General features: G+C 42.0%; 1 protein-coding gene across 3 annotated transcripts in view; it reads left to right on the top strand.

Annotated features, from left to right (window-relative positions):
* Nucleotides 1–22,839, top strand: part of LOC147110997 (microphthalmia-associated transcription factor-like) — a 439,553-nt gene that overhangs the window by 48,411 nt on the left and 368,303 nt on the right. Inside the window, exon 2 of one of the 3 annotated variants that reach the window (XM_086001447.1) lies at nucleotides 2,733–2,777. The exons of the other annotated variants lie outside the window; for them this stretch is intronic. Coding sequence (XP_085857573.1) covers nucleotides 2,733–2,777 — 45 coding nt within the window. The remainder of the gene's footprint in view (nucleotides 1–2,732; nucleotides 2,778–22,839) is intronic. 3 annotated transcript variants of the gene reach the window in all.

Genomic DNA, 22,839 nt, shown 5'->3' with positions numbered 1-22,839 from the left:
AGGAACATGGGGGATAACTGGTGGCGCCAATTGTAACAACTGAGGAATAAGTAAAATGGGCATAAGGTACGCAGAGGAACTTGACATCTTGAACTGACAGAGAAGGATTTGAAATATATGCTGAGTATAAAGGCCGACAAACGGGTGGAAAGAATTTAAAATGGTCGTGCACCTGCACCTGCAGCTATAGCTTGTTTTGTTATCTCTCTGGAACAGTTTATCAGCATACAGCATAAAGATGCCTTCATTGCCCATCTCTTTGTGGCAGACTTGAGGCATTTGCATTGAGATTTGACTCAGAGTGTTTCTTTGATACAGTATAAAGCAATTGCCAGATTCATTAAATCTTTAAGCCCCAATTTTAAATTGGGGCGAGTGGTGGGGGGTGGGGTGGGCGTGGGGGGCAGTGGAGTGCATAGGAGAGGGAGTGATGAGATCGCATTACTGTGTCGCAAGAAGTCAGAATCATATTAGCTCTTGGGTCTCAGTTTAATTGTTCAATTTAGCCAGTTGGCCAAACGCGCCGTGAATGATGTGATGGCCAACAGGTTGGAGCAGAAATCGCGCTGTTGCAGGCCACCGCTGGGGACCCAGTGAACAGTCCCCAGCATAATGCAAGTGAAGGTGGAGAGGGGGACCCAAAGTGATTGATTGCGGTTGGATTAAGGGGAAGGGAAGCCCAGGGCAGGGGAGGCCCAAAGATTCCTTGTCGGACCCACAAGGAAACGTTCAAAATATTAAAAATGTTTACTTATCCTGGGCTTCTTCTGGCCCTGGATCCATGTTGCGGCAAAATCCCCAGACATGCTTGGCACTGTGTGTGACTCATATGGCCTGGGGTTAAAATAGCGTTGGGGCCTGAGTTACATCACTGCCTCCATTTTTTAATATTCATGGAGCCTCCGATGCTGCCTAAAGCGCACCTGTTAAAATGGTATGGAGCACCAGTGTAAGTACCATGGTGTCCTGATTTTAACCCCTTGATGGCCTGTTCCCATTGAGTGCGGGGGTGAGGAGGCAGGGTGGGTTGGGGGGGGGGCGAGGGGTTAAAATTGAGCATTTAGAGTCAAACTTGTAAAATGGACACTTTTGGGTAATAAATACACTATCACTGGGTTAAATTAACTATAGCTGCAATCTCCTTTTTTTTTAAAAAACAAGTACTTCAGAGAAAAAGAAGGGCAAAATAAACTCGATGGAATATAGACAACACGGTCCTTTCTTGATCTAATGGGCATGATTTAACTGGCATTACACAGACCAGTGATTGGGTGTTGAAAATGTAATTCCAAAGCTTGGGTTGAAAATAAATTCAGGAGTTTTACAGTCAAGAAATAGCAGATTATAGGCATTCATAAAGTATGATTCTATATACTGTTTAAAACCTATAAGAAACACATTACCAGACGTACAGTTTGTGATTTTCACATTAACAGTGAACAATAAACACAGAAACCTAAAACAGAAAACTAAAAGTTTATAGTACATGTGTAGAAATGTATATGGCCCTATCGTGAAGGCAGACTCAGCACAAACTGCCCCCAGCACAGCAACCCACCATTTGACCCTGATGGTCAAGGACCCCAGTCGACATGCCCACTTGTATTCAGGGCCTTTCCTTCATCTTCAAACTTGAGTAGTTCCCAGCAACCAAGAGCAAACAAGTTTCCTTCAAATATTGACACTCATTGCTTCCAGCGCAACCACAGTCATACCAAGAAACCTGGATGTTTCAGTGCACTCCTCCCACGAGCAGCATGCAAATCAAAATATACAACGGCTTCATAAAGTATAGATGTAAATGTACATTTTGGTGAATTCCATGCAGTGTTAACCCTACCTGGGTACTCTTTGTACTCTTGTGAAAGTTATTGCAATTTTCATGGCTCCTAATCCAATGGCAGTTGGCGGTATTGCAGTAAAACATTGTGTTATTTAGTTTTTATGAGTTTCCATTTAGCATTTAACGTCTAATGCTAAAATGGACTTTGGTGTGCTAAAAGACTTTGTAAGTGATCACCTTTCAGCATGTTCTATATCCGTCCATAAGCACAGAAGAAAGCGTAATGAAAAATGCCACAAGGAAATTAATGGGTTTACAACGGCCCACATTTATTTGCATGGCAATTGCACAAGAATCTTTTAAGTGAGTGGTAAGGTTATCATTTGTCTTTTTTCCTCTTGTGGATTTTACATAGTGGAAGTAACTTGTTTCTTTTGAATTCTATATGTTGCTTACAAAATTTCTGCTGAGTGAATCCTTGCGGAATGTGATATTCCCATCAGTATTGGTGGAACGGGATAATTCATAATTATGCTCAAATTATTGACCTGTAGCAGTTGGAGGCTGCACTTAAAAACAAATCTTCAAGTGCACCGTGGTAGACTTTTATCCACTGTGTTGGGGTCTTTTTGAAAAATCTGGCAGGATTGACCTCCTTACCTTTCCCACTGACGATGGCAGTGCCTTTCCACTGCTGATGGCATTGCTGTTGCCAAAGAAACACCAGTGACAATTCAAAGTAACTGTTGGGTGTAAATATCTGGACTTACTATTAACAGCAAACAGTTAGCAATCCAACTCATGATGTCTAGAGGAGTAAATCTACTTGTATTTATTGTTCTTTTTATTAGGTGTTATTTTTGTACTTCCACCCCCCCCCACAATTATTTCTGGTGAAATTGGTATATAGTATGATCAGATTCCACCCTTGTAATGCTGTTCTGTACAGGTACAACAAGAAAAGATGGGCAAACACAGAAAAGATCAGTTTCCTGTAAGTAACATCTGTTGTTCATGTGACTAACCTGTTTAAAGGTCTGCACTTTAATAGAAAATGAAATTGTGTGTTGATAGTTTTAAAAAGAAAGTGATTATACCAGAGCATGAGCTGAACGTAATTAAATAGTTAATGCTCCTGAAGAATTATGGGTGGAATCATCCAGCCTGCGACTGTGATTTAGCATGTTCAGCACTCACTGCAAAACTGCTGTTTCAGCTTTAAACCTGCTTTCATTAGTACTGTCATGGCTTATTTTGTGTTATTAATGACAGGAGTTAAGCATTTCTGCCCCAAGAGCTAACATTTAAACCAATAATTAAGGGACAGAACTGACTAGAATACGCCAACAATGTTGTGCCACTTTTTGTAGGTATATACAATTGGGCACATTTGAAGTAGGGCTTAATAATAACATTCCATAAGAGAAATATTTTATGTATCCTGCTACATATGAAAGTAATGTGATTCATAGAACTGTTGAGATTTATTTCTATTGTCTGATTTTACTAATTAGCAAATATTATTATATTTAAAAGGAACAGTATTATATAGTTGGATGTTGCACTTCAACCAAAGTTTTAGTGAATTACCTGGCCACAATGCATGTCATCTTCTACATGTACATATATTAAAAGAAGAAAATAGGTATGGGGAGTACTTTCAACATAAAGCACTCCATGCCCCTAAATCTAGGGACGGTTAAAGAAATATCATTTGAAAATTTTGTTACCAAACAGGAAGCTCAGGGTCACATTTGCGGACTGAACGAAGGTGCTCAGCAAAGCGGTCACCTAATAAATGCCGGCCTTGCCAGTGATGCCCACATCCTGAGAATGAATTTTTTTTTAAAGATTCTACTCTAAAATGTCAGTTTAACTGCTTAACATCGTTAATGATACAGTGATGTTGTCACATCACACATGACATCATTGAATGTTGCTTTGTTTGCAAACATAGTAAAGTGGATGATGATAACCCTTTAAGTATCAAATTTGTTGTTTTCTTAATACATTTTAATGATTCAGCTGGCACAGGTGCATGTTCCTTTTGGTTGGTGATCAGTGTTGAGAAGAAATGCACCATAATGACACAAGCCACAGAATGAGTTATTAAAGTTAGGACTTCACAAGAGAAATCCATTCCATTGAGCTTGCTGTGACTTCCAGGATTTCAACACTGATAGACCTTTGTTCTTTGACTTGGATTGTAAGGTATTCCCTAACCAGTGTTAATTTTACCATCATTTTTCTCAATGTTAAATATACAACTGTGGCTGTCAATACAGTACCTAGAGGGAGCTGAATTTAGTGCAATAGTTCTGACATAATGCCATAAAGAGCCATTGATAAGTTTTGTGCTGTGTCACTCTTAGTACTTCTCAAACTTTGCAGGATAAGAAGTGTGAAAATAATCTTCTGACACTTAGCAGGAAAAGAAAATCAAATGGCTGTAGGTGACAACTGTATATGCTTTGGTCCCATCATATTCTTAACTTCTGGAGTAGTAAACAATGTAGAGATTTAGGCCTGGATTTTAGCCAGTGGTGAGTTCCATGAGGGGGTGGGGCGGGGGGTGGCGGGGGGGGGGGGGTGGCGGTGGGAGGGGGGGGGTGGGTGGGGGGCTGTTGTGAGGTCAGGCAACCCGGAAGAAAGGGTTTCCCAAATGTCCTGCAGTTTTTAACTGCAGGGCTCCTTTAAAAAAATTTCTGTCACTTTCCTGCCCACAGGCAGCCTGATTGACAGGCTGGAGGCCTGTCAAGCGAAGAAGCCCGCTTCACAAGGCCGCAGCTGAGAAGATCAGGTAGGTCAGGTGGTGGGGTTCAACATTCAGGCTAAGCTGCGCAACGCCGCAGCAGTCTGGAGGTCCCGCGTAGGCTGCTCACTGGCTTTACAATGGAAATAACCGTGCATGCACGAAAAATTGAATGGGCTGCGTAGCCAATTAAAGGGCCCATGCACCAACATTTTTTTTTACAGGGAACATTGGTGGGGTTCTGATGGCGAAGTGGGGTCCAATCACGGGTCCAATGGTGGTGTCAGGGGAGAGCAAGCAGATCGCAGGGTGGGTGGGGTGCGGTTTACTGGGTAGCTTGTTGGGTCTGGAGGTAACACTCTTGCTTCTACTGGCCCACAAGCAGTGCTGTAAAGGCACTTACCTCGTGCATTCAGCCCTTCTCGTTTCCTTTCAGTTGCTGGGTTTCCCGAGTCCTGGGAAACTTGGCCGACATGAGTTAAAAATAGAATGACTGTTAAAATGAGGGCAGGCAACCTTATTATAATAGTTAAATGACCAACCCGCTTTCCACCCCTTGTCCTGCCTCCATTAAAACCAGAAGTGGGCGAGTTTGAGGCGGGTTGGGTTCCTGTTTCAGATTTTTTTGAATTTTTACCTCTGACCTGACACCAACCCACCTGTTTTTGGGAGTTAAGATTTAACCCTTACTTTCTAGCACTTTCATGATTTCATTCATTTTATTCAAATAATTCACCAGTCACAAACTTAAGTTGATAAAACTTAGCAACAATCCTCCTGTTCTACTGTTTCCTCAATCCTGTACTTTTGGATCATCAGTAGGAGTACAGATACAGGTGAGTAATCCTGGACACCGGCAATCCATGACATGTACAATACCTATGGATCACATTGATGCGGAAGTTCTTAGCAAAAACATTACAGATTACTTATTTTCCTGAAGAATTTTAGTGACCATTTTGATGCAGTGCATGTTCTGCTTATCCTGGCAATTGGGCTAATATTGGCTTGGGTGGTGGAAATAAGAATCAAAATTATGTGAATGGTGTGAAACTAAAAGTAGCCCATCCTAAAATGTAGCAAAGATAATAATCATGATGCATAATGTTGCAAATCATTGAAAAGAAAAATCATGTGAATTTTATGTGGACATAATAGCTGCATGTCAAGAAAACGAGATTAGATGCTATCATTAATAGTGAATAAAATAATCACATGATTCAAATTGGATACAGAAACACAAGTGAATTTTACATCTAAGCAAGATTACAAGCAATTACTGCATAGACCTAAACTGCAGTTGCGAAGATTAAAGTGACTGGATGTATGAAAACAGACATACTAGTGAAAGGAAGGTGTGTTATCAAGGTCACATATAAGGATGCCAAACATCAGTTGTCAGTTGTAGTGATTCCAAAAGATGTTCAGCCACTTTTAGATGTCCAAGCTTGTGAGAAACTTGATCTAGTGAAAAAAGGTATTCACAGTAAAGGTGCAAAGTGACAAAGGGTATGGAACATTTATACGAGAATACAAGGATCTATTTCAAGAACTGGATTCTTTTCCAGGGTAACACCAGATTAGGATTAATAAACTAATTATCCCAGTAATACACTCATCAAGATAAATACCTTTGCACTGTGGGTAATAAATAAAAATGTGGTGTTTTAATAGAATGGGAGGATTTAGAGATCATAAAGAAAATAGATGAAGGAATTAGAAAACTCAATAGTAATTATTGGCACAAAATGGTAAATTGTGCATTTGTTTGGGACCTCATAAACATAAACCAGCCTATTAAAAGGAAACATTTCAAGTTTTCAACTTGTTAGGAAATTATGACAGTTCACTAATGAAAATTATTTTAGCAAGCTAGATGCTTCCTCGGTTTCTGGTAACTGAAATTAGATAACACAAGTTCTATGGTATTATGTTCAGTGTTCCTTACGGTATGTACAGATTCTCAAAGATTCCATTTGGCATTGCTTTGGCTCTGGAAATGTATCACAAAACTAACTATATGATATATGGGCAAATTGGAAGCATCAACAGACCAGTAGATGACATAACATTGTGGGTTCATCCAAAAGAGGAACATGAAAGACTTCCGAAAGTAGTTGAAGTTATTAGAAGAGCCAATCTGAAGCTTAATAAAGAAAAACAGGTATTGTTGTTCATGCATCACATTCATTGACTGTGTGCTGAGAGAAGATATGCACCTATCAAGAAGGAAGTATTACGCACTATGATTGTGAAAGGCTGAAAATTTGTATATTTGGAATCAGTGAGTTGAGATTTGTGGCAGCACTATCGCTAGTGAAGGCATTAAGATTGACAGTATGAACATTTCAGCTGTTGATCACATGCTATGTCCACAGTACAAGACACACAGATACCCTGGGTATGTTTAATTATCTAGGAAAACTCATGTCAAATCTTTTGGAAAATCATTGAAGGGAAAAGGTGGAGCATCGAAAGCAACTGTGCCCTGGATGACAAAGGAAATAAAAGTTAAAATAAAACAGATAAAGGAGGCTTATGACAAATGTCAGGAGCAAGATTCAATTAATAACCAGAAAGATTATGGAAAGTACAGGAGGGAATTGAAAAAGTTAATACGGGAGGCAAAGAGAGGTTATGAGAAAAGATTAGCAGCCAACATTAAATTGAACCCTAAAACATTTTATAAACGTACAAAGTGTAAGTGGTTTGCGAGGGAAAAAAGTTGGGCCTATTAAGGACCCAAAGGGAAATCTTCATGTAGAGGCAAAGGACATGGCAAAAAGAGGAGAGGGAAGTTATGGATGGGATAATAATAGATAGAGAAGACATACTAGAAAGATTAGCATTAGTGAAAGTTGGTAAGTCACCTGGTCCAGATGGAATGCATCCTAGGTTGCTGAAAGAAGCAAAGGTAGAAATAGCAGAGGCATTGGTCACAATCTTTCAATCCTCATTGGATACAGAAGTAGTGCCAGAGGACTGGAGGGTTGGTAATGTTATAGCACTATTCAAGAAAGGGGTGAGGGATAAACCAGAAAACTACAGGCCAGTCAGCCTAACATTGATGGTGGGGAAATTATTGAAAACCATCATCAGGGACAAAATAAACTTTCATTTGGAAAGACGGGTTAATAAAGGAGAGCCAGCATGGATTTGTTAAAGGTAAGTCGTGTCTGACTAACTTGATTGAATTCTTTGATGAGGTAATAGAAAAGGTTGATCAAGGTAGTGCAGTAGATATTGTATCTATGGTCTATCGTAAGGTATTCGCCAACATGCCACACAGAGGCTTATTAAGAAGATGGAAGCCCATGGAATTAAGGGGAAAGTGGTGGTATAGGTATAAAATTGGCTCAGTGACAGGCAGCATAGGGTGGTGGTAGATGGATGTTTTTCAAACTGGGAGGTGGTTTGCAGTGGTGTTCCCCAAGGGTCAGTTTTGGGTCCATTACTGTTTGCAATTTTTATAAACAACCTAGACTCGGGTCTACCATCCACCACCACCCTATGCTGCCTGTCACTGAGCCAATTTTATACCTATACCGCCACTTTCCTCTTAATTCCATGGGCTTCCATCTTCTTAATAAGCTTCTGTGTGGCACGTTGGTGAATACCTTCCGATAGTCCATAGATACAATATCTACTGCACTACCTTGATCAACCTTTTCTATTACCTCATCAAAGAATTCAATCAAGTTAGTCAGACACAACTTACCTTTAACAAATCCATGCTGGCTCTCTTTTATTAACCCGTCTTTCCAAATGAAAGTTTATTTTGTTCCTGATGATGGTTTTCAATAATTTCCCCACCATTGATGTTAGGCTGACTGGCCTGTGGTTTTCTGGTTTATCCCTCACCCCTTTCTTGAATAGTGCTATAACATTACCAACCCTCCAGTCCTCTGGCACTACTCCTGTATCCAGTGAGGATTGAACGATTGGGACCAATGCCTCTGCTATTTCTACCTTTGCTTCTTTCAGCAATCTAGGATGCATTCCATCTGGACCAGGTGACTTACCAACTTTCACTAATGCTAATCTTTCTAGTATGTCTTCTCTATCTATTATTATCCCATCCATAACTTCCCTCTCTTTTTGCAGCATTATAAAGTTTGCAGATGATACAAAACTTGGCAAAGTAGTAGATCATGATGGTGAAATGGGCAGAAGCATGGTAAGTTGAGTTCAATGCGGAGAAGTGTGAAGTGATGTACTTTGGGAGGACTAATATGGAAAGACAGTATACTATAAATGGCACGATTTTGAAAAGTGTAGAGGAGCAGAAAGACCTTGGTGTCCATATACACAAATCCTTAAAGGTGGCAGGGCAAGTTGATAAGGTGGTTAAAGAAGCATATGGGTTACTTGGATTTATAAATAGAGAAATAGAACATAAAAGAAAAGCAATCATGCTAGAACTTTATAAATCATTGGTTAGGCCTCAGCTGGAGTATTGTGGGCAATTCTGGGCACCACACTTCAGGAAAGATGTAAAGGCATTAGAAAGGGTACAGAGGAGGTTTACCAGGATGTTACCAGAGATGAGGGACTTCAGTTATGAGGAGAAGTTGGAAAAGTTAGGACTGTTCTCCTTGGAACAGAGAAGGTTAAGAGGTGACCTAATAGAGATTTTCAAGATGTTGAAAGGTTTTGATAGAGTAGAGAAAAACTATTCCCTTTGGCAAGTGGGTCAATAACTAGAGGTCATAGATTTAAAATAATTGGCAAAAGATCTAGAGGGGAGATGAGGAGAATCTTTTTCACTCGGAGAGTTGTCTGGATCCAGGATGCTCTCCCTGAAAAGGTGGTGGAAGATGATTTCATAAATGATTTAAAAAGGGAATTGGACAGCTACTTGAAGATGAGGAATTGGACAAAAAGCGGAAATGCGGGACTAAGCATGACTGCTCTTTCAAAGAGCCAGCACAGACACGATGGGCCGAATGGCCTCCTTCTGTGCTGTAAGTTTCAATGATTCTATGAAAATGTATTACCTCTTAGAAAACTGTTAGTAATTCTAGCTCCACCCAGTAATTTTTTCTAATGGCAAGATTTAAAGAGAATGCTTATGCAAGCACCAGTCCTGAACTTTATGATCTTGAACATTATAAAACTTAGCAGATGCATAACATACAGGTTAAGGGTTGTAGTGTTGCAAAATATGATGATTGATGACAATCTATGGCTTTAACTTATAAAGACTTAAATTAAAAGATTAAAATAATTGTTTTCCCAAATAATTCCTTTCCATATCTATCAGTATACTGGTTGTTATCTGCGCTCCTCTAATTCTGCCCATTTGAGCATCCCTGATTATAATCGCTCAACCATTCATGGTCGTGCCTTCAGTTGCCTAGGCCCTAAGCTCTGGAATTCCCTACCCAAACCTGTCCACCTCGCTACCTCTCTTTCCTGTTTTAAGACACTCCTTAAAACCTACCTCTTTGACCAAGCCTTTGGTCACCTGCCCTAATTTCTCCTTATGTGGTTCGGTATCAATTTTTTTGTATTTTAATACTCCTGTGAAGCACCTTGGGACATTTTACTATGTTAAAGGCGCTATATAAATACAAGTTGTTTTTGTCGTTGTTACATCTGGTTGGCAGTTTAACCATATGACACTACACTATACAATGGACAAACATTCATTAACCTTATGTCCTGCCCCTCGTCCCAAACCTTCTCCCTGCGCCATCTGGTTTTGGGCTCAGCGAAAGGTGGTAATCCTAAGCACAGCATTGTTTGGTATTGCAATGATCAATAAAAATATAGTTAATAACACTGGTATATAGGAAAAGCCTGAACAGGATATCGGAGCACTGTAGTGTTTATCTCCTATGCTTGTTCAGTCAGATCATGCATTGGATTCTGCAGTGATAGACTTTGTTGATACAGAAAATACAAACACACATACATACAGTAATGGTAGAACTTCCTCAGTATTGTATTTTTATGGCATATAATAAAATATGCTTCAGTTCATGCGTGTATTTGAAACGCGCACAAGCATATATCAAAATCTCAAAGGTGTTTGAAAGCTGGAAATAACCTACTTTGATCATAGCATTAGGTGACATGGGTCTCTTAAATGAATCCCATTAAATCTTGTTAAAGCAGGCTTCAGATCATGGTGCAGCATTTTTGTGCAGTTGACATGCACACCTCATATAATTTGTTTGTGCAGTGAGTGAAACAGAATTACAGACCGTGTTGCGTCCAATTCTGCACAAATTTTATTGAACATTGCTTCTATCCTGTGCTGTGCAGAACATGTTTGAAATAGTTGACAACATAAGGAATTGTTCATGCATTAACTGTAGATTTGCAAAGTAGTCTATCTAACCTAGTTCAAAACAAAGCCAGATCATTCTGTTGCACAAATAAATTTCCATCTTTACAGTTTCTCTTCACCCTAAGTTTCACTGATACCCAGCAGTAATGAGTAGCAAATTGATAACCAAAGTTATTCAAGTGGATGATTTTGAATTTATTTGTGATGATTTGAATTTGGCATGCTTCAAGTTTAGATAAAGGCATGCGTAGAGGGGCAAAAATCCTTTTGCAAATGAATGATTGTTAGTGGTCAAACTTTACTCCCCAGTGCCTGATGTATGTGGTTGGCTATGCAGCAATGAAGGTCGGAGGTTTATTTTAATCAGTTGGTCAAAGTTGTATTGGGGCAGGGGCGATGTGGGGAAGTGGTGCAGAGAAGGAGCCATCCAACTCCTTACAATCTAATGATGTTGCAGTAGGATGGATGGATTTGGATCATCCTGGTGATCTGCAGTGTTTGGTTTGCATTATCAGAATCATTCTTTGACTTTAGACAACCTGAATATCTTTATTTAAGGGATGGCAAAATAGAAACTGAAATCTTGAAAATAATATTCATTCCTAATACCTGTATTCGGTGGTGGATTTCCAACAGGCAGGCTTTTCTGTTTTTTGTGTGTACTGATGTCTGCATTCTCAGCAACTTGGGACTTAAAGTCCTCCAGCATTTGCACACAAGTTGTGGCTTACCTTAATGAATTGTCCTATTCTTTAAATATCTGCCAAATTTCAAGTTTTTCCCATTGTGAATATTTTCTCTCTGCACTGACCTTGGAGCAACAGAATCTGATGGCCTCACATTTAGAGTCAGCAAAGGACCTTGGATTAAATGCAGATGTTGCATTCAGGGTGGAACATAATATTGATGGATCCAGCATATATAATGCGCTGACAAAATGCAACTAATTAAAATGGAGACATTCTAGTACTATTTATAAGAAATTAGCTTCTTGCAAAAATAGCCTTTGCTGGGATCTGTACATTGATGTACTTATGAAGCCATTCATGGCAATTTAAGACCAGATATTTAAAATCATTAGATTTTAGCCAAATATTTAAGTGATTCTTGTCATCAGATATTGGATTCCTTTTGGAGAGGTTTTCTTATGTCTAAATGATCATGAAGCAATAAATAAAATAAAAAAATTATGCTGTAATGGATAATAAAATATATAAACTGTTGAGTCTGTGTGTCCCAGTTATGCTTATTATAAATCACTGGACACAGACAACAAAAATAACTTTAACAGGTCTTTACTATTCGGAGGTCAGGGCTGAACTGCCCAGCAAATCACTACACAACGTTTATATACCGGTGTGGTCACCACCGGTATTACAGTATACAGCAGCCAAGAGAAAGTAGTACATCTCTTAAGGTAGTTCTCTTAAGGTGGAACAGGTTACATACACCACAATCCTCCCTTTTTAGCTTAACAGTGTATATCCCCATTTAACATAACATAATAACATATATATATATATACAACTTCATGCAAAACAGTTCAAAGATTCAGTCTCTGAGGAGGCCTCCTGATCCGAGTTGGATAACGCCTTTCAGGGGTCTCTGATTCTCGTTGCTGGGGTGACTCATCTAGTTGATCTCTTATGGATTGGACATCATCACCAGGTACATTCACTTCTGAGGTAGATGCTTCAGGTTCACTAACTTCTTCCACGGTTGTCTCTGCCGTAACCATGGGTTCGACCCTTGTTCTCGATTCTACCAGTTGGTCAGCATGATGTCGTATTACATTTTCACCAATATCTACCGTGTACATCAGGGGTCCTTGTCTGGCCCGAATTGTTCCAGATTGCCATTTCTCATTTTTATAGTCCCGGGCTAACACTGGTTGTCCTATTTCGAAACTCCGAGTGGTCTTGTTATTTATATGCTGGAACTGTTTGTTTTCTACTTCCCTCCGCACATTTGGTTTTAACAAGTCCAACCTGGACCGCAACCTCCTGTTATAGAACATCATGGCAGGACTTTGGTTTGTCACTGCATGAGTGGCGTTTCGATATGCCAGTAGGAAATTGTCCACCTTGTGTTGTAGTGGAATCTGATCTTCGCTCATGGCCTTTATTGCTTTTTTGAACGTTTGTACAAATCTCTTGGCCAACCCGTTTGTAGCTGGGTGATATGGGGCAGAGGTATAATGTTTCACCCCATTCTTCTTCATGAATTTCTGGAATTCTTCTGACACGAACTGCGGTCCGGTGTCTGAACATATTTGTTCTGGCAATCCATTTCTTGCAAATATCGTTCTTAGCACCACGATCGTCTTTTCCGAGGTAGTGGTAGTCATCTTAATCACTTCTGGCCATTTAGAATGTGCGTCCACCGCAATTAAAAACATGGAGTCCATGAATGGACCAGCAAAGTCAATATGTACACGTTGCCATGGGGTTGAAGGCCATTCCCATGGATGCAGCGGTGCAATCGGAGGTGCATTTTGAACTTTTTGGCACCCTGAGCAGCTTTTCGTCAGATCCTCTACCTGTTGGTCGATACCCGGCCACCACACATAAGCCCTAGCAAGGCTTTTCATCTTGACTCCCCCCAGATGACCTTCATGCAGTTCCTTTAGAACTCTCTCTCTTAACTTAGGAGGAATAATCACCCTTGTTCCATACATCAATGTTCCTTGACAGACGGACAGCTGTTCTCGTCTTGCTGAGAATGCCGGTAACAGTGGATCACCATGTGCTGGCCATCCCTTCACTGTCAATTCGTAGACCCGGGACAGTGTTGGGTCGTTCCTGGTTTCTCTTTCAATACTTGCATTGGTGACTGGTAAACATTCGATGATGGTCGAGTGAAATAACTCAACAGGGTCAACCGTCGGTGCCTCCTCCGCTGTAGGTAGTGGCAGGCGCGACAGCCCATCAGCATTACCATGCTGCTTTGTACCTTTGAATTTAATCTGATATTGATGTGCCCCTAGGAAAAGGGACCATCTCTGGAGCCTCTGTGCTGTCATCACCGAAACACCCTTCTTAGGGTTAAAAATGGATACCAACGGCTGGTGGTCTGTCAGTAGCGTAAACATTTGGCCCTGCAGGTAATGATTAAACTTCTTTACTCCCCACACAAGGCTGAGAGCCTCCCTATCTATCTGAGCATAGTTGCGCTCAGCGGAGGTCAATGATCTGGATGTGAACGCGACTGGCCTCTCCAAGCCATTTGGCAACTTGTGTGAGAGTACTGCCCCAATACCATATGGAGAAGCATCACAAGCCAAACGAATAGGCAGCGTTGGGTTGAAGTGAGCCAACACTTCCTCTGAGGTGATCAATGCCTTGCTTTTGCGAAAGGCCCTCTTACAGTCCTTGCTCCACTTCCATGGTACTCCCTTCTGCAAAAGAGCGTTCAGTGGGTGCAGCACCGTGGATAAATTTGGCAGAAACTTATGGTAATAGTTAATCAACCCTAGGAACGACCTCAACTGGGATACATTATCCGGAGCGGGAGCCTTCACAACAGCTTCGATCTTGTCAGGAGACTTATGAAGCCCCTCCTGGTCAATGACATGACCACAGTACGAGATCCGCTTCTGAAAGAACTCACATTTCTGGCGATTAACTCGAAGTCCATATTCTTTCAATCTGGTGAGCACCAGTTCCCAATTTGCAAGGTGTTCCTCATCATCTCCTGTAATCAGAATATCGTCCAGGTAACATTGTGTGCCTGGAATTCCCTGTAATACCTGCTCCATGGCCCTCTGCCAAATTGCTGGAGCCGATGCCACTCCAAAAACCAGTCTATTATACCGATACAAGCCTCTATGCGTGTTGATCGTGAGATACTGGCGTGACTCTTCCTCAACTTCCATCTGTAAGTACGCCTGCGCCAGGTCTATCTTGGTGAATTGTTTCCCGCCAGACAACGAAGCGAAGATATCCTCAATCCGTGGAAGCGGATATTGTACCGTGTGAAGCACCGGATTAACAGTGATCTTGAAATCTCCGTAGATGCGAACCTTCCCCGGTTCCCCCGGCTTGTTGCTCGATGAACGCTTCATGACGGGAACAATGGGCGTGGCCCACTCACTCCAGTCCACCTTAGACAGTACTCCTGAACGTTCTAGCCCTTCCAGCTCAGCTTCCACAGCAGGTCGTATCGCATAAGGTACCGGTCTGGCTTTGAAAAATTTTGGGTTTGCATGTTCTTCAACCTTGATGTTTGCCGTAATTCCTCTCAGTGTTCCCAGTCCCTGTTGGAACACCTCTTTAGCATCGTCCAATATTCTGGACAATCGTTTAGGTTTGACATCTTTTTTACCGGAATCTACCGTTCGTGCTTTTAAGGAATGCCAGTCCATATTTATTCTCCTGATCCACTCCCGTCCCAGTAGTGGTGGACCTCCCTCAGGTAGCACATATAAGTCCATTCCTCGGCTTTCTTTGCCCTTGTGGACCTCCTTTACCTTTATCTTTCCGATGGGGTATACTCTTTGCCCCGTGTATGTTTTCAATACAATCTCCGTATCCCGTAGGAGAATATGTGGGAATAACCTTTTGTAGTCTTGCTTATTCATGACCGTCAATGCCGATCCAGTGTCCAATTCCATCTTCACTTGGACTCCTGCTATCTGAAGTGTGACCCAGATAGTTTGGAGGTCTGCTTCATTACCCACATTGTGTACTCTTAGACAACCCAGTTCCTTACTGCTGGAGTCTGAATCTGACTTCTGTTCATCTGAACTGTTCTCTGTCACCTTGTGTACCTTTCTGCACTTTTCCTGCGGTGACTTTTTGTTGCTGGTCTTCTTTCCTGACCGGCATACTTTAGCTATGTGACCAAGCCTGCCACATTTTCTGCATTCCTGATTTTTGAACCAGCACTAGTTCTGATCGTGCGTTGTCTTTCCACAACGATAACACTTTACTGCACCCAAGGCCATTTGATTGGTGCTGAGTTCCGATGACCTTAGCTGCATTTCCGCAGTGCCTCTCGCTGCGGCTTCGTGCGATGCTGCAATAGTGACAGCTTTATCAAGCGTAAGATCATTCTCCTCTAGCAGTCGCTTTTGTGTTCCTTCTTTTAACAATCCACACACAAATTTATCTCTCAGCGCATCTGCTAGTCCTGTTCCAAACTGACAGTACTTTGATAGCTTACGCAGTTCAATTAAGAATACAGCGTTGCTTTCTTCTTTCAGCTGCGTTCTTCTGTAAAATTTAAATCGTTCCGCTATCAGCAGCGGCGTGGGGTTTAAATCATTTTTCAGGACAGTAACAATTTTCGCGAAAGTCTGATCCGCCGGTTTATCTGGTGATACAAGGTGCTTCAATAACCCGTACGTCTTCACGCCCATTGAGTTTAATAAGGTTAGTGCTTTCTTATCATCTGGTACCTCATTTGCTTTACAATAAACTTCCATGCGTTCTACATACGTGGCCCAATCTTCGACATCGCTATCAAAAGCATTGATGTTACCATGTTTAGGCATCCTTGCAAGTTTCTTTAAATTTTCTTTTTCCCAAAATGGCGGCTTCCCGCGCTTGTCTTCTTCCCCTGCCTACTAAAATGGCGGCTTCCCGTGCTTGGCGGTTTTTCCCGCGCTCGTCTTCTTCCCCCGCCGACTACAATGGCGGCTTCCCGCGTTTGCCTTCTTCCCCCGCTGGCTGCAATGCCGATTGCCGTGCTGCTGCCGTTCTCGCCTCCCCAGCGGTTCTCAATTCCCCGACGCTGCTTTTTGCTCCCCCGCGGTTCCCATGGGCATTCACGCTTCCCCTGCTGTTGCGCCTCTCAGCCCCGCTTGCAGGCCGGTCCTTTACACCGGCTGCGGTTGAGTTCTCCGCGGTTCTCGTGGCCTTAACGCTGCCCCAGTCACTGCGCCTCTCGGCCCCGATTGCAGCCCGGCCCTTTTCACCGGCCGCGGTCGAGTTCTCCGCCCTTTTTCCTCCGTTTTCCCTCCCCTACTCCACAGCCAACGCGGCCGACTTTCTGCTCGTGTCGCTGATCGGCTTACCCACCACCATGGTAGAAGGGATGATCACTGCCTGTCGCTGATGGAGGGCTTCGTGGTCAGAATTTGTCTTTTTCCCGGGTTCTCGATGCCTCCCGTGCGATGTGGTGCTCAGCAGGATGATGAGGGCGGATGCCTCTTCTCGACGCCCGTTCTGAGGACGAAGCTGCCTTGGATGTAAAACTGCCGCAGGGTAAGATCGGACTCGTCGCCACTGTTGAGTTTGTGTGTCACAGTTATGCTTATTATAAATCACTGGACACAGACAACAAGAATAACTTTAACAGGTCTTTACTATTCGGAGGTCAGGGCTGAACTGCCCAGCAAATCACTACATAACGTTTATATACCGGTGTGGTCACCACCGGTATTACAGTATACAGCAGCCAAGAGAAAGTAGTACATCTCTTAAGGTAGTTCTCTTAAGGTGGAACAGGTTACATACACCACATAAACCATGTACAGTAATCAACATTTTTAGCAGAACTATCATTTTGTCAGTGCTGCTAAATATGTGGATTACAAAAATATCATCTTTCCTTTCAATCCTGCAATACTGTCATTTTTGCTGTCTATGCACAGGGAAGGACAGGACAGGAACATTTGTTTATTGATGGCACATCACACTCTGGCCATGAGATTTTCTAATTTTGTGAGCCTGAACCAGACCATTCGCAACCTTGGTGTCGTATTTGGCCCTGAGATGAGCTTTCGACCATTCATCCGCGCCATCACCAAGACCGCCTACTTCCACCTCCGTAACATCACTCATCTCCACCCCGCCTCAGCCCATCTGTTACTGAAACCCTCATCCAGGCCTTTGTTACCTCTCGACTTGACTATTCCATTGCTCTTCTGGCTGACCTCCCAGCTTCCACCCTCCATAAACTTGAGCTTACACAAAACTCTGCTGCCCGTATCCTAACTCTCAACAAGTCCCATTCACCCATCACCCCTGTGCTTGCTGACCTGTGGTCTGGCAACGCCTTAATGTTAAAATTCCCATCCTTGTTTTCAAATCCTTCCATGGCCTCACCCCTTCCTAACTCTGTAACCTCCTCCAGCCCTACAACCCTCCAAGATCTCTGCGCTCCTCCAATTCCGGCTTCTTGCGCATCGCCTACTTTTAATCGCTGCACCATTGGCGGCTATGCTTTTAGCTACCTAGGTCCTAAACTCTGGAAATTCCCTCCCTAAACCTTTCCACCTCTCTACCTCTCCCTCTTCATTTTAAGATGCTGTTTAACACCTACCTCTTTGACCAAGCTTTTGGTCATCTGTCCTAATATCTCCTTATGTGACTCGATGTCAAACTTTGATTGATAATGGTCCTGTGAAGCGCCTTGGGATGTTTTACAACATTAAAGGCGCTATATAAATGCAAGTTGTTGTGGCAGTGTCGCTTTTCTTAACACTCCGTTGGCTTTAAAGTGTATGATGGAATGCTTCATGCAGACTTTCACACTGTGACTGTTGGCTAATATTTCCCAAGTTTCTGGGTGACTCACAATCTCGGCTTTGCTTCAGATTATTCTTGAAATATTTGCTGCAACCCCTGTCTTTTTTACTGTCATTAGCAATTGTAGAATATAACTTTGTAGAAGCTATTTAACTGACCTATGGATAACATGACTGACTCATCGGAGATACACCTACACAATCATAATTCTTGATGAAAGTCACATTGCTGCACTGCAACACTTTGGTATTTGTTGCTCTGTCTTGCCACTTATTTTTAATGAGGATTCTATGTCTTTGTTGAAATCTTTCTGGCTTCACCATTTGGTGTTGGTAAGGAGCCCAGGTTTCGCTGTTGTATAAGAGTGGTAAACATGCAAAATTATCCATGACATTTAACTTTGATTTTGGATTTGTTGTCAGACTGATTTGGCCTTTCTTAAGATGACCTTTAATGCAAGGCCAATCCAGCAAATTGATTGATATTATATTGTAGATCAGCTTCAGAATGTACACACCGCACTATATTTGTGGAAAGAGAAAAGTGTGAGCATTGACGATTGTTTGCTTTTTGGAAAAGTATAGTTTGAACTTATACTTATGTTGAACTTTAAATTTTATAATTATTTTTGCCTGCAGGCCCCCTTTCCCACGCAGTGCATCATTCCCTGCCTGAGAGGTTGGGAGATGGGCTTCTCTCCAGCCTTTCCCAGTGCTTACTCCAGCTGCATGTGAGAGGTGGCTGGGTTGACCTGGTCATCAGTTAGTGAATTTTCCCCCTCCTTCCTTTCCTTCCTTCATATCTACTTTTCATTAAACTGGTTTGCTGTGAAGCATTTACACTGTGTGTGTAGATGTTGTCTGTGATATTGTGCTGTAAAATTGAAATTATATTTTATTGAATTTCTTATTCACTAGAATTAGTTATATATTAGTGTAGTTTCTGTTTCTGGCTGCTTAAACCTTAATCCCTTTGCTGGATGGGTTTTGTGATGTTTTGAAATAATTGGTATTGTGTTGTGTATTATCTTTTTGCATTAAATATTGGACTGATAACTGTAACATTATTAACTTTGTAAACATTTCTACTGAATTAAATCTGTTTCACCTGCTTTTTAGAATGACAGACAAAAGTGACAGTATACTTGTTGAATAGATAAATAAGAATGGAAACAGTATTTATGTGCAGCTTGGATCTCACTCCAATACATTGTGATAAAATGGATTTGCATAAATGGACAAAATAAATGGGCAATGAAATACCTTTGATTAGAATCTGTTGTGGCAAGATATATGCTGCATTGTAAAGTACAAATGCTCTGAGACAAGACAGGTGTATACATGCATTGTAATATAGATGGCATTAATGTGGCCTGCAAGTGAATCGTGCTGTGGATGTATATGGTCGGAGATTTAGATACTTGTTGGTATCGCAGCTATACTGGTAGTGCCTCCTGGATCTCTAATGAGAATTTTCATATCCATTTTTCACTAGAATGGGTTGCTGTGTAGCATGAACACTGCGCTTGCATGTCGATTGTGATATTGTGATGTTTGAATGTTATTTCCTATTTTCTCCTTTTCTGTTTTCTAGATTTCCAGGGCCACATATCATACTTCTGCAGAGCAGGTGTGCAGACAACCTGCTCCTGGGTTCCGGCAAATGCAACTCTTTATTTTTCCTCTCCCTGTGGTGAAGTGTCGTTATCAGCACGGAGTGACTTATAACAAAAAAAAAGCTGTTGTGTTTCTAATTGGATGAAAGCCACACTGCTGAAGTGATCAAGGACAAGTCTCAGTTAGGACAAATAGTTTAGTTTGAAGCCGCTCTCTGGACAAGTTAATCCAGATGCCAGGAGAAAAATCTCAACTGTTTAGTTGACCCTGCCATCACAGTAGGGCAACTGAGGTAATGAGGACAGCACGAAGCAGGCTGGCTGCAAGTACAGCAAAGACCATACAAGTAAACCTTCTGGTGTTTATCGACACCCTAGTGAATAAACTTATGGTTGCAAAACAACACCAGAGATAATTATAGGATGTTGCAGTGGGAAAAGGATAATCAGTTTCTGGTAGGGATTCACTGAGAAATAAACTTACGTGACCTTGCGAGAACACAATTCCCTGATTTTAGGGATGCCACTGAAGTTTGTTTTTTTTATTGCTGGAAATGCCTTATGGTTTATGCCATAGCCTGACAAGAGTTTAGTTCAGTGGAGATATGGGCACAGAAGTTTGTCTGCCCAATTTGAGTGTCTCAGTATTCCGGCTATTGATTCCAATGGTTGGAAAATCAGGAGCGGAGTCTTGCGATTTCAGGGCTCATTTGTGTGGTATTTGGAAAGATAAAAGTAACGCTCTTATTGTACTTCCAAGATAGATTCAATCTCCCCACGCTGCGTATCTCCTAATCTTAGCAGTTTTTTATGAGAAGGCAGTGATCATTTCCAGGCCCTTCTCCACAGGGAAGGTAAAATTGAAGGAGGTGATTCTCAGGCCAGCCTGATGCAGTTCATGTGGCCAGTTCAGAACAGCACTGATAGAAGTCTGGGAGCAGGTTGCCTGCTTATCTGCTTGGCTATAGCTGGTGTATGGCCTCGGGAGACCAGAAGAAAGAAAAGTAGGGGGAAATTTAGAGCGTAAATAAGTTTAAGGTCATGTGAGAGGGGATCTCATCGAAACCTATAAAATTCTGTCAGGTCTGGACAGACTAGATGCAGGAAGGATGTTTCTGATGGCCGGGGAGTCCAGAACCAGGGGTCATAGTCTAAGGATAAGGGGTAAGCCATTTAGGACTGAAATGAGGAGGAATTTCTTCACCCAGAGAGTGGTGAACCTGTGGAATTCTCTGCCACAGAGGGCGGTGGAGGCCAGTTCATTAAATATATTCAAGAAAGAGTTGGATATATTTCTTGAGGCTAAAGGGATCAAGGGATATGGGGAAAAGGCAGGGACAGGGTACTGAATTGGATGATCAGCCATGATCACATTGAATGGCGGAGCAGGCTCGAAGGGCCGAATGGCCTACTCCTGCTCCTATCTTCTATGTTTCTATGTTTCTATAATCTTAGCTAATCCCTGGATAAATATTAGGGACATGCAGCATAAACTGTACTTTAGTGAAGAATTGACATTTAACACTTCCCTGTAGAGTTGAATTTTCAACCTTTAGTGTATATGCATATTTGGATTTTTTTCCTCGTCATTCTTTTTCTGGGAATTTTCTCCATTCCCTTCCCCCCTTCCTCTCCTGAATGCATTGACTCCTTACTGGCATTGAACTTCACAGATGAACAAATATTTTGTATCTGTCTTCATAGTAGAAGACACTAACAACATCCCAATAATGGATAATCAAGGGGCCACAGGGAGGGGGGAACTAAAGACAATCACTCACCAAGGAAATAGTACTTGGTAAAATAATGGGACTAAAAGATGACAAGTCCCCTGGACCAGATGGCCTGCATCCCAGGGTCTTAAAAGAAGTGGCTGCAGAGATAGTGGATGCATTGGTTGCTGTTATGTCCATGTAACAATAAGAAAAGGACTGCAGAGAACGGTACAACAGGTGTTTACTCAACGTGGTTCAAACTGCAACTGAAACAACAGATTACTACTCAGCGTTATATACAGGTGTGGTCACTGCCGGTACTACAGTATACATGAGCTGTAGAAAATAGTTCCCCCCTTAAAGGTACATACATTACAATTCCTCCCCTTTTAGATTAACAGTACCATAACACTCATTTAACAATTAAATATCAAACTAATTACAATTAACACTTTTAACATGCAACATTAGCTGAAAATAGTCTATTTATAAATTCAGTCTTTGGGGAGGCTTCCTGATCCTTTCTGGATAGCGCCTTTCCCGAGTGTCTTGCTCTTGGTGCGGAGGCGATTCTGGCCCCCTGTCATCGGTTGGTTCATCAGCTTCCGATGCTACTGTTTCTGGGGTAGATGCTACCTGTACGTCGGGTTCATCACCAGGTACGTATGGGCGAGGCATGGGGTTGACTCGTTCCTGTGACTCTAGGATCTGGTCAGCATGGCGTCTCACGATGCTCTCCCCAACGTCCACTGTGTACATTAGTGGCCCCTGCCGTGTGCATATCGTTCCTGGTTGCCATTTCTCTGTTCGGTAGTCGCGGGCCAAGACTGGTTGCCCTATATTGAAGCTCCTTGTCGGCTTTTCATTGATGTGCTGGAATTGCTTACTCTCAACATCTCTTCGTACATTTGGTCTGAGCAAATCCAGACGAGATCTCAACCTTCGGTTAAAGAGCATCATGGCCGGGGCCTGGTTGGTGACTGCATGTGTCGCATTTCTGTAGGCTAACAGGAAATTGTCCACCTTATGCTGCAGTGAAATGTCGTCATCGCACATGGCCTTTACTGCTTTTTTAAAGGTTTGTACGAACCTCTCAGCCAATCCATTTGTGGCTGGATGATACGGGGCGGATGTGTAATGCCTTACCCCATTCCTTTTCATAAATCTTCAAAACTCTTCGGACACAAACTGTGGTCCGTTATCAGAG

Source organism: Somniosus microcephalus, chromosome 11 (genome assembly GCF_052327205.1).
Source record: "Somniosus microcephalus isolate GS21.2 chromosome 11, FLI_Smic_1.0, whole genome shotgun sequence".
Taxonomy (NCBI): domain Eukaryota; kingdom Metazoa; phylum Chordata; class Chondrichthyes; order Squaliformes; family Somniosidae; genus Somniosus; species Somniosus microcephalus.
This window is presented reverse-complemented; position numbering and strand designations above follow the sequence as displayed.